This window comes from Protopterus annectens, chromosome 9.part0, assembly GCF_019279795.1.
Source record: "Protopterus annectens isolate FY-2018-M chromosome 9.part0, PAN1.0, whole genome shotgun sequence".
Lineage (NCBI taxonomy): Eukaryota > Metazoa > Chordata > Ceratodontiformes > Protopteridae > Protopterus > Protopterus annectens.
This window is the reverse complement of record NC_056743.1, coordinates 898,824,871-898,837,798: the sequence shown is the minus strand read 5'-3', so window position 1 is coordinate 898,837,798 and position 12,928 is coordinate 898,824,871. Positions and strand designations below refer to the sequence as shown.

The 12,928-nt window shown below is 45.4% G+C and overlaps 1 protein-coding gene across 1 annotated transcript in view; it reads left to right on the top strand.

Moving 5' to 3' along the window:
- Nucleotides 1-12,928, top strand: part of LRP1 (LDL receptor related protein 1) — a 2,772,300-nt gene that overhangs the window by 1,036,212 nt on the left and 1,723,160 nt on the right. Inside the window, exon 13 of the mRNA XM_044083629.1 lies at nucleotides 3,809-4,031. Within this exon, the coding sequence (XP_043939564.1) occupies nucleotides 3,809-4,031 (223 nt within the window). The remainder of the gene's footprint in view (nucleotides 1-3,808; nucleotides 4,032-12,928) is intronic.

Sequence of the window (12,928 nt, the reverse complement as noted above, 5' to 3'; positions counted from 1 at the left end):
TACTACAAAGAAATTTGAGAGCACGGGGCTATAACATAGTGGAAACCATGATCCCTATGGATGATTTAAGAGTGAAAGAAGGAAATTGTGATGTACCCATTGCTAGAAGTTATGGGTCAAGAGATTTAAATACAGCAGATAAAATGAGAGTAATGATGACTTAAAGTACTGACAACTTGCAAGTAGAAAAAGTAATTCAACAATATTGGGCAGTTCTCACGCAAGATCCCAAGCTAAGAGAGATTGTGGGTGAAGCCGCAAGCTTCGGCTACAAAAATAAAAAGAATTTGAAAAGGCTTCTATGTGGCAAAGATGGCTTTCCTAACCCCTAGAGTTTAGGACCCAAGGACACTTTTAAATGTGGAAATTGTCTAGCTTGTGTACATATATATAGTAGTAATCTATTTCATCATCCTACTATAGGTAAAAGATATGAATTCAATGTCAAAGCTACATGTATTACATCAAATGTTGTCTATTTAGCGACCTGCACAGCATATTATGTGGGAAAGACGAAACAAGTGTTTAAAAATCAAATAGTGAGGCACCTAAGGGATATTCGTTCAAAGGATTTACATAATGCTCTGGCTGTACATGTTAACACTTTTCCCTTACATTCCTTTTTATTCAAAGTAATAGAGAAGAGCCACGTAGGGAAGATATTAGGAGATGTTGTCAATAGAACTGAGTTGAGAGAATCCAAATGGATTATTAATCTAAGAGCAGACCGATTTCCTGGTCTTAATGCCGTGATTCCTGTCAGACCGGCATTAAAAGATAGAAGACCCACCACTGGATGAGCTGAAAGGTGTATTTGCATAATGAGTGAGGATAGGTCTAATGCAACACGACTAATCATTGGATAAATTAAAGGGTGTGTTGGTAGAATGGACGCTGATTGGTCTAAAGAAGTAGGAAGAACCACTAGGAAATCTGGATCTTTTATTTAAAAATGAAGCTCTGAGTCCCATAAAGTCACGATCTGAAGAAGTTTTTCGAAAGTGCTTATTGTATGTGGATTTGGGGACGTTAGTTTTATTTTTTACTTTCCGTTTAATAAATTGTTTTACTGAAGGCACCAGGATTTCAGCCGTGGAGAGTAGCTTGCTTTTTCTTTTTGCAAGTTGAAGAGTTGGTTGAGGGCTTTTTTAAGTGGGACTTTACACTTCTAAGTAGGCATTCAGAGATATTGTCCAGTCCTATTGAAGTAGTGTTTTAATTTTGTGATGTCTAAAACTTAAATATAAAAATTTACATTGATACTGCCTTTTCTCCTCTTGTCTAAAGTTGAGGCCTACCTCATCCAATTATTTACGTTGCATTTTTTGACTAAAATTTTATACTTCCTATTACTTGCTGTTCTGTTACATTTTCCTTGGTGTTTTCTTCTGGTAAGCCTCCTTTTTCCCTTAGTGTTGTAATTCTTATTACTATGGAAGAAGTTTCATGAGTCTGTAATTGCTTCAGATGTGAGTGCAAAATTCTGTTCCAGGACACACACTACCTATGTGTTGTGTCCCTAGGACCAGAACATTTGCATTCCCTTTACAAAATATGCAGGCCTTTTGGCCTTGTGTCTTTTAATGAAAGGAAAAACAAACAAATTTTAAAAGACCTTTTCCCTACCACAGCAGGAGTCTTGGCCAATGACATGTTCAGTGTCAAAGAAAAATAAGGAGACAGAGGCCTAAAGTTAAGGATAGAAGCAGAAGCAGAGAAAAAGAGAGAAAAACTGACGAGACAGGCTGAACTGTCTCCTTCCCCTTCTCCTGCACTTAAGACATGGAAACATTTTCCATGTGCCCTTTCATCAGCTGCAGTCTGCTTGGAGTACAGTCTTGTGAAGTATTCTGTGATGGCAGCTCTTGAGAACGAAACTGTAGTAATTCCAGCAAGTTTCCTAATATTTATGTAGGTTAGGGGAACGTTTGCCAGCAGCAGATCTTTGGAGGAGGAACTCTTTTCAGTTTCCTCCCTTAGGTGTACTGGATTAACCAGAAGCGTTGTCAGTATTGACTGGAAATAAAAGTTGAGGGCTTTTGTCAAGTCTCAGATAGCTGTGTGTCATCCCATCCCTCCCTCTGCTTCTAGGGTGGATTGGGTTGGTCCACCAACTCTTGTTTATATTACTTATTCCCTGGCACATGTTCTGGTGTCAGCGGCTTTGGCAGCAAAACCCTTTCTGGAACATCCCTTGTGACCCCTCAATTGTATGTCATCCATCAGTGTTGAACAGTCTTCCAACTCTCTTGGCTCATATATTTTCGGAGCTGGCTGTACCTTGGCCTCAAACAGTCGAGATCATGGCCATAGTGCTGTCTACAGTTCCAACATGTTCAGCTCCCTTCAGTGTGTAAGGGATCTCTGCACTCTGTATGTCAGCTGTGATCACTGCACTGGAGCCAGCCAGTCAGGTGGTGGGGGAGATTCCCCATTTAGCTCAGTCTGCCCTCTCTTTCTTGGGAGTGTACACTTTGCAGGCAAGGTTCACATTTTTTTGAGAGGGTCATTGTCCATCCATCAATGCAGGAAGGGGATGCTCCCTCAATTTTGGCTCCACACTCTGGCACTGATCGAGCTGAGTCAGTGCCCAGTCATCAGCCCAAAAGACACACAATCTCTGAATGCCTTGAACCACTAATTTATCAATGCTGTAAAGATGCTTGTGAATCCTCAAAAGAGTCCTGCCCCAGGTTCCCAGAAAGTTCAGTGTAAAAGGAGAGGCATGGATTCCATATTGGAATCGCTTACCCTTGGCACAGATATCAGTAAAGGGGAAGGTTCCACTGTGTCGCCATCTGAAGGCTTCAGTTTTGGGATGATCTTATAATTAATGTATCAGAGGGGATCTTGCCCCCCCCCCCCATCCCAGATGACAAGTGTTATTTATTTTTGGCTTTTAGAGCCGTCTCCTCTACTTCCTGGTGCTCTCTTCAACTGACCATCTCTTATTAGCTACTTGCATTATTTTCTGGCAGTGAGAGACCTTCCAGCCTCATTGTGTTAACAAGAGTTACAGAATCCTGTCTTTTTTGTTGCTGCAAATTGAATAAATTGGTACTGAAAATGGATAGATGGGTATTGATTATGCTTTTTAACTCTGGTATTGTAAACACCCAGGTGAGTTTGGTTGGAGTGAGGGGCTTCTGTGAGCATTCATATTGAGAAGTTTTAAGTAGGTGCACAGAACCAGTGGTGGATGATCCTGTTGTCTACGTCCACCTGAAGTTCTTTTTGAAGGATTCTTGTTATGAGCTCTCACACACACACTAGCAGTACCCATGGTATAATTATTCCTTTAAACAGGTGTTGCATAGTACAAACAGCTTGCATTGATTGACAACTTGTATACATAGATTGAACTGTACTTTTTCTCCTTGTCTAAGCCACAGGTACCCCTTGTAAGTAGTGTGCTTTCTGAATGTATCTCCATATCCCACCTTTCACATAGTGTCACCTGCAGAAGCGTTCTGTATCTGAATTAACATAGCACATCATGTCATGGCTGCAGCAAATGTGTATAAAAAGCATACATTCCATACGTGTGCATTGTTTGCTGCCTTCCCCTTATTTTAGTGTACAGAGAGCAAAGTTCAGTGAATAGGCATCCAGGAGCTAGAGCATCTTACCATGACTGTTAGCATCCTTTTGAAAATTAGAGCCACTATTGACCTATTTATTTCTAGTGTTCCAGTCCACACAATTTCAGATTACTGCACTGCTTAATTTTCTTATTTTCCAGGGGGGGGGGGGTTATATTAATCTGGTGTTTTGTACTAACTGTCAAATTTCTTTGTGTTTTTCTAAGATGGATGTACTGGACAGACTGGGAAGAAGACCCAAAAGACAGCAAGAGAGGAAAAATTGAGAAAGCCTGGATGGATGGCTCAAACCGAACTGTATTTGTCACCTCTAAAACTGTCCTGTGGCCTAACGGTCTGAGTCTTGACACTCCTTCTGGGGTCCTCTACTGGGTAGATGCCTTCTATGACAGGATAGAGATGATCTTTCTGAATGGCACTGATCGAAAGGCTAGTAAAATACAGATATTTTAATCATTCCTTGTATTTCATCTGTCTGTTCAGCCACAACAGACTTGAGTATTTCTTTTTCTGCTGTGGTGTGTAAATTTTGGTTTCACTTGATTGGAGGAGTGAATTGTGTTCTCTGATTTGGTAAGATACATTTATAACAATTAGGATTTTAGTAGTAGTAGTTTTGTATGTATATTTTAGTTGTATACTATGCTGTTGCTTCTGACTGTGTGTTAACATACTGCATCTTAGCTGAAACTGGCTCTGACTAAAGTGCAAAAATGTTGAGCCATTCTACTTGATTGCATTTTGCATTTCCTTTGATTGATGCAGATTTTTCAGTAGTTCAACACTGCTGTCAGATTTTTAGTTTTTTTACTGTTTCCTTTTTCTGTTTACATTCTGTATAAACATGTCTGTGATATGTTTGTGATTATTGCTTATCATTTTCTTTCTTTTTCTTGATCACTTTAATTGCACAAACTTGTCTTATTTACAGTGGAGACCCCAAAAGAAAAGCTCCAGGAAGCAGATTAAACGTGTAACATACAGTACTTTAAGACCAAAAGCATGCCTTTTGTAAGGTATAATGATTGAAAAGGTGATTGATACAGGACAAAAGTGTACTGCCCAGGGGTGTGTAAGGTAGCATTGGGCCTTCCTTCCCATGGAAGGTCCAGTGCCCAACCTGGAGAGCATTCTTGTTGATTCCAACAGAGAGTAAACAAACCAAGAAAAAATACGTACTGCAGAGATTCCAGCAGAAAAACAATTCCCAAGAAAAGCTGAAAGAAACGTTTGATTTTTAGCGCTTTCATTTTAGTAAGTACAAAATGTCTTCAAATGAAACAGTGAAAAATCCAAGCCAGTTAAAAAGGAAGCTTGTATAATATCCTGAGTCACATGAGAAACAAACCCTCTTTCACTCAGAAATTTAAAGCTTTTCACCCCTATTAACACTTAATCTCATGAGTAACGTAATTTCCCATGGGTGTTATGGTTTTCAAAATCAAACAATCTGAAGTAGTTCACTTCATTTTATCTGCAACCTGTGGGTATTCGGATCCATATCGGATCCGAGCCGGCAACTTTACAAGCATCTGCTCCGAGCTCCAAGCTCCTCCCCCTTACCCATAACAAATCACCATCTCCTGACTTCTCTCAGATCTCGTTTGCCGCTTCGTGCATCAGCATCGTTGTCTCCCTAGCTCTGAGCCTTAGGGTTTTTGTAAGAGCTTTTGGGGATATTTTTTCTTGTGAGAGTGAGAACGTTTATCATTAGTTCCCTTTCCTCTCCCTAAATGCTTGTTCGTCAGTTAAAAGAAAAAAGTTTTAGTTTGTGAGGATAGGCCCTTCCCTTCCCTGTAGGTGTGCGTGGTCAATAGCGTGTTGAGGTTTGGTAGGTGTTGCTGTGTGTGTGTGAAAATGTCGGATCAGCCGAAACCTACCTTCAAAAAATGCACAATGTGTGGCCATAAGCTTTCACTGGCAGATGGTTGCACTCCGTGTGTTGTTTGCCTGGGTGTAGCCCATTTATCCGCCCAGTACAGTGTTTGTGCTGGATTTAATCCGAGACCCCTGAAGGATAGAAAGGCCAAATGTGTGGCTAAAGGCCTGCTCCCTGCTTCCACGTTGGACTCTACAACCTCAGCCCTGGCTTCTGCAGCTCCTGCCCTAACCCCCCCCCCCACCCCCACCAGGCTGGGATTCACCCTCCCGCTGGACCTGCTGAAGGGGATGCGAAAGTGAGAGACAAGAAAAGTTACAGACAGGAGAGACAAACAGAAGAAAGGGGAATAGGCCTCGTAAACGGTCTCCGGATTGGGAGTCCTTCCCTAGCCCGCTATCCAAGGTATCGAGACCTGTGTCTCCTCGGCTCCACTCCCCCAGTTTCTCCCCGGAGCCGACGGAGCCTTCATACCCGAGGCCTTCCTCCAGATCCTCCCAGCGACCAACCGGGTCTGAGTCAGTCGCTTCCTCGTGCTCGACTCAGACTCTCTCTGAAATGAATATGGACAGGATGATGAGATTTATTCAGACCCAAATCCAGATGGAGCTGGGGATTTGTTGCCGATGGTTCCTCCAACCTTGACTCCAGCAATTACCTTGAGTTTCTCAATCCGACCAGTAAGGATCCGAGCAGCTGTTTGGGATGAGGATGGGGAGTCGGACCCGAGGGGGATGAAGGTGTCTTCAGCTCCAACTTTTTCTGATCCGAGCCATTCCTTCGAAGCTTCAGCTACCCTAGCCTCAGCCCCGATCCTCATGGCGGACCCGGGGAGAGCTTTCTCCTTGTGGGGTGCTAAGGAGGTGCGCTTTCCATCAGCGTTCGACATGGTGGAGAGGTTTCTCTCCCAAGGATCGAGACCCCAGCATATTTCCTTGGATTCCACCCAGACTTCCTCGGATTCGGTTACGACTCCCTTCAGCTTGTCTCGGGGATAGCCCGTGCTAGAGGAACCCCCCTGGCTCACGAGCCCTCTTCAGAGAGTCCCACTGAAGACGGTCCTCGTAAACACACGTGCAAAAGGAGGCACCTGAACTCCCCGGAGTCCTTGACAGAAGACACTGATTTAGATGAAGAAGGTCCCCCCCAAGTCACCTCCCGAGGATGTCTCCTTTGGATACATCATGGAGATCTTCTGCCAGAGGGGAGGTTGGTCAGCCCCAAAACCTTCTACGGATGAATCAGTGTTCCTGGAGGCTTTTGGCGCAGGCCCATCTATGTCCTGGGTGTCCTCGCCGGCGGATCCCTTGGTGGATGTTATCACCGCTCTGGCATGGAAGGAGCCTGACACCATAAAGCCGATACCTAAATGCCCGAACAAGATTCTTTCTCCACCCTCGGACAGACAAGCATTGTATAAGGGATACCCTGTGGACACTATAGTGGGTGCAGCAGTCACCAAGAGGGAAATGGTTCAGGAAAGTTCCTCGGTCCACCCTCCAGACAAGGAGTCCAGGGCGGTGGATCAATTTAGGAAGCGAGTATATTCTTCATCGATATTTTCCATCCGAGCTCTGAACTACTTGGCACATGTTATGCGACTGCAGTGAGACCTAGTCACAGAGTTAGCTGATTCGCCCCCTGAGTCTTAGTCGCAGGAGGACAAGCATCTGTTCTCCGCGAAAATGTCGACTCTGAAGTCAGTATCAAACACGTTCATGCGCCTCCTTTCCCATGCTACGGAAGGAGCAGCTAGGGTGGCTGGGACCGACGTAGCTATGAGGCGACATGCTTGGCTCAGACTGTGTCAGTTTGCAGACCCCTTCAAGGTGTCTTTTACGAATGCTCCCTTCGATGGTTCTTCTTTTTTGGGAAGCCCATACGTGATACCCTTGTCCAGAGTGAAAAAGACAGGAAGACCTTGTCTGCCATCGGAATCCGCTTCTCTTGTCCTCAAATACCCTTTTCCAGGAATCAGACAGGGCAAAAGAAGATGTGGTTCTGGAATTCACAGTTTTCTCGGGACTGTCAGGACAACTCATCCCCTAGAGGCAGAGGGGGACATGACAGACACCATCCCAGAGGCAGAGGGGTCCGAGGAACTTTGGGTCTAGGGAGCCCTTCTCGGACAGGCCCCCCATGCAGCAGCCCTGAGGGGATGCCCGACTGTCCTACTCTGGAGGCAGTCGGGGGAAGATTGTCATTGCACCCAATGGCGTAGGAGTCCATAACTGCAGACAGTTGGGTGCCTCAAGTTGGGTGCCTCAATTGTTATCCAGAGGTCACACCATCCTGTTTGTTGCCCCTCCGATCCAACCAAAGTGCCTCCCAGATGTTCCACCCACTCAAAGGGAGACTGCAGTGCTAGAGGTTTCCAAGCTGCTTCACAAACGAGCCATCGAACCAGTCCCCCCCGATCAGTCCAGTTCAGGCGTTTATTCCAGGTTCTTTTTAGTGCCAAAAAAGATGGGGTACCTCAGACTCATCTTGGACCTGTCAACCTTAAACCTGGCTATCGCCAAACAGAAATTCCGGATTGTCACCCTGCAGTCCATTCTACCGTATCTTTGAGAATGCGACTGGATGTGCTTGATAGACCTGTAGGACGCTTACTACCATATCAAGATTCACAGAAGCTCCAGGAGATTCCTTCGCTTCTGGCTGGGAGCCAGTCATTTCCAGTTCAGAGCCCTACCCTTCGGTCTCACCACAGCCCCCAGGGTGTTTACCAAGGTAATGGCAGTCCATAGCGGCTCACCTGAGGCTTCAGGGGATACAGGTATTCCCTTACCTAGATGATTGGCTCCTCACTGCTTCCACCAAGCGTCTTCTTTGCCAAGCCAGAGACTCCTCCCTTCATCTTGCGGACCTGCTAGGGATTACTATCAATGTTTCCAAGTCCCTCTTGGACCCAGCACAGATCTTGGACTTTATCGGGACACGGCTGGACACCCTTCGGCTGAAAGTCTTTCTAACTCCAGACAGGTCCAGAGTCTACGGACTCGTGCATCAGTTCTTGGCCCCAGGTTACCGAAGGCGGGTGACATTCTCAGAGCCTTGGGCTCGATGGCTGCAGCAATCTCTATCTTCCCCTGTGCCAGTCTTCACATGCGTGTTCTTCAATGGACTCTAGCTGTACAGTGGTCCATGGCTAGATCTCCCCATGGAATATCCAATTCAAATCAGCAAAGCCTGCAGGGCGTCACTCTTCTGGTGGCTCCAATCCTCGGAGATCACAGCAGGACGCTCATTTGTTTCACCTACAGCCCAAGCCACAGTGACCACGGATGCCTCCCAGCTCGGGTGGGGTGGGAGGGGCATTATCTGGGAAGGACAGTCCAAGACACATGGTCCCAGGTCGAGACATATTGCACATCAATATTCTGATGATGAGAGCAATGCTTTTAGCATTGCAAGCCTTCCACACTTTTCTTCCTCCGGGGACTGTTGCAGTTCAGTCAGACAACATGTCGGTTGTCTGGTACATCAACAAACAGGAAGGAACCAGATCTTACCCTCTGTGTCGCTAGGCCATGAGAGTGTGGGAGTGGGTGATCTCCACCAGTCTGTTGCTGATTGCAACGCATATCCCGGGATGCTCCAACATTTTAGAGGACAGTTTGAGTCACGCTATTCTAATGCCATACGAGTGGTCTCTGAAACAGTCGATAGCGAAGGAGATATTCCTTGCGTGGGGAAAGCCTTGTTGCTTTCTCTTTGCATCTCCTTCCAACGCAAAGTGCATTGAGTTCTTCACTCTGATTCCCTCACCAGGGGATCCCCAAAGAGACGCTCTAGTCCATGCTTGGCCTTCCGGGTTACTGTACACTTATCCACCATTACTACTCATTCCGAAGTTTCTTCAGAAAGCTTGTCGACTGGGGTACAAAGTGATCCTCATTGCCCCGTTCTGGCCTCATCAAGTGTGGTTTGCCTTCCTCTGGTCTCATGTTCTAGCTCCTCCTTGGATTCTGGATCCCTGCCCAGATCTCATTTCTCATCTCTTGGGCACCTGTCCGCCCAAACTGGACAGCCTCAAGTTGACAGCTTGGTTGCTCCAATTCCCTTGATTGCCAGGACTCCCGGTCTTTTGTCTTCAGTGAAAACTGTTCTGCTGGCATCTCATAAGGCTTCCACTAGGAATATTTACCGCAGTAAATGGAAACAATTCTCTATTTGGGCTTCTCAGAGAAACCTGGATACCTTTATAGCCCCTGTCTCTGCAGTGTTGGATTTCTTAGCCAGCATTTTTCAGCAAGAGGCTAATTCCTTCACTGTGAATGTGCAACTGGCAGCTATTTCGAATTTTCACGGTGAAAATATGACTGTGTAAGGCTTTTCTTAAAGGCACCTTTCTTTTGCATCCTCCAATTAAGGACTCTGTTCCTCCTTGGGACCTTACCTTTGTTCTCCAGACTTCAGTTGCTCCCCCCTTTGAATCTGCAGCATCAGTAGATTTGAAGTTCTTATCCTGGAAGACAGCCTTCCCTAGTGACCATTACGTCGGCTAGAAGGGTTTCTGAACTTCAGGCTTTGTCTGCCCTGCCCCCTTACTTGATCTTCCATAAGGACAGGGGGTTTCTCTCTGTACGAACCCTTCTTTCTTACCAAAAGTGGCTTCTGAATCAAACATTAATCAAACAATTAACTTGCCTGTTTTCTTTCCAAATTTTCAGAACAAGGATGAATATAAACTGCATTTGCTAGATGTTCATAAACAACTTTGTTTTTATTTACAAGAACAAAGCCCTTCCGTAAGTCTGACCAATTATTTGTGTCTTTCTAAGCCCGTTTTGGGTAAATCCATCTCCAAGATTTCCTTAGACAGATGGATTACACTATGTATTTTGCAAATTTACAGAGACAAAGGTTTGTCTCCACCTGGTCCTTTTAAAGCTCATTCTACCAGATCTGTAGTGACTTCTGCTGCTTTTTGGTGTAGGGTCTCATTGGATGACATTTGTGCGGCAGCAACTTGGGCAAAGTCACATACCTTCATTTCTCATTATAAGTTGGATTTGATCTCCAGAGGGAGAGTATCCTTCGGCTCTGCGGTGCTCAGGAATATACTTCCATGAGGGCCTCCCAGGAGTTTGAGTAGCTGGGAACTCTGTCCCACAGATTGTAGATAAAATGAAGTTAACTACTTCACTTAAAGAAGTTATGTACTCACCATAATGTTCCATGTGAGTAGTTATACTTGATTTTTCTGCAACCATCCCACCCTCCTTCCCCCAAACCTTCTCATGAGTTTTTCATGTATGGTTTATGCTAAGTTGAGTTGCTGATTGGTTTGAGTTGCGGCAAACTCGATCTGAGGGAAGGCAGGAGATGGTGATGGGTTATGGGTAAGGGGGAGGAGCTTGGAGCAGATGCTTGTAAGTTGCCGGCTCAGATCCGATATGGATCCGAATACCCATAGGTTGCAGAAGAATGAAGTATAACTACTCAGATGGAACGTTATGGTGAGTACATAACTTCTTTTTTTAAGCTTTCTTGTTGGTGCCATAAAAGAGAACAATATTCTCCCCAGACAGGGATTCCTCTGGTTCTTTGATACCTGTGTGAATTTCTGAACTCAAGGCTAGCGAACACTTACGTTAATGTACATCTTGCTGTTTCTGCTTGCCTGCCTTTGGATCACTCCACACTGTTTCCTTATTTCTAGTCAAGAAATCTTTGAAAGGGATATTACACATTAGACCACCTTGAAAAACAAGTGGTACCTCCTTGGGATCTTAACTTTGTATTGGATTAGATGTCCTTCATGTATGCATCTGCAGTCATAACAACTGGGTTGTCCTGTCGTCAGGCAGCCCTTCAGTCGGCCGGATTCCAAAGTCCGGGTCCGGCTTCGGCTGATGTCGCACTTCACCCGACGTCATCTCTGTTGGTCTTCGGGTATAAAGGCATCAGCCGACGCCATTTTCCTCAGTCTTTCTTGCCGCGTGGCTCAAGCAGAAGCTGTTCGCAAGTGCCGGTCGGTCGGATCCAGAGATTACTTCTACCGAATACTACTTCGAAGACTTCTAAAGCTAAGTACCCCGTTGGGGACTCTTTCTTGCCTCAGCCGATGTCAGAAAAAGTTAATAATTGTTTAACCTGTGGGAAACAAATACCTCGTAAAGATTTCCACTCTTATTGTCTGCCTTGTTTAGGCCCAGCCCACGACGTAGCAGCCTGTTCGGCCTGTGCTTCTTTCAACCGATGAACGCTTAGGCGTCGGTCGGAGTTTGCAGAACATTTTTTCGGTTCTGATTTTGCGTACATTATGCCGTCGGATCCTCCGACTACCCAATCTGCCAAAAAACGCAAAGATAAAGACCGACACTCACGGTCCGCGGTTTCGGCCGAAACCATGGTTAAGCAAACCGCGAGTGTCTCGGTTTCGGCCGAAACCGAGAAAACTGATCAAAGTACAGCTGAATCTATCTCTACAACTGAGGCCCCTGCTACCACTCTTGAATCGGCCTCAGAAATTTTATCCACTACGGTGGTTGCCACTGACTTATCAGACACCATTCCCTTGGATGTCTCTACCCCAGCACGTGGTGCTGCTAGGCCTCCAGCAGCCATGTCCATTAAGGCCTTCGCCAGGGCTAAAGCAGCCAAGACTACTAAAACAGTGTTTGTTAAACCCCCTACAACCAGACCCTCTTCTAGTTCTCAAATGCTTACTCTGGCAGAAGATTTAATTTCATTAATTAGAGGATCTCAATCTCACCCAGACAGGGCCTCTCAGCCCCCAGAGAAGAGACCTAGGGCAGAGCCCCCTGAGCCAGTGTCCTCTGATGATTCTGCCGATGAATCAGACATAACTGACCAGCCAGAGGCTCCTTTCTCCAATTTTGAAGATTCTGATGCTGAAGAATCCATTCCAGCTGCTTCCCCACCAGAAGAATTCTCCTTTGGGGAAACCTTACATGCCATGCGAGAGCAGTTCCAATGGCAGCAACAGGATTTTTCAGACTCCAGAAAAGACTTAGGACCTTTCTGCACCTTCCACAGCACAGGCCCTTAGCTATACCTCCTGTTCTCTCTGTGGTGGATGATGCTTTCAATGATGTCTGCTCGCTCCAGATTCTTTACCCCAGCCCCTGCCAAACCAGACAGATTTTACAGGGTGCCAGATACTCATCACCACCTTTACAAGGCCCCACTTGCAGACCCCGAAACTATATCCCAGGGTCCCAAGGCAGTAGCGACCATAGCTAAAAACCCTATTCCTTCTGAAAGGGAAGCAAGGTCATTAGACAGATGGGGTAAAAAGGTCTACACTTCAGCTACTCTCTCAGCTAGAGCTTTAAACTGTCAGTTTCACATGATATAATGCCAAGAGTTTATGCTTGATCAGTTAACTAAAAAGCTAACCACTGATGAATCTCTTGATAAGAAATATGTATTAGAAATGGTAAATAACATACAACAGGTTAGTAACCATTCCTTA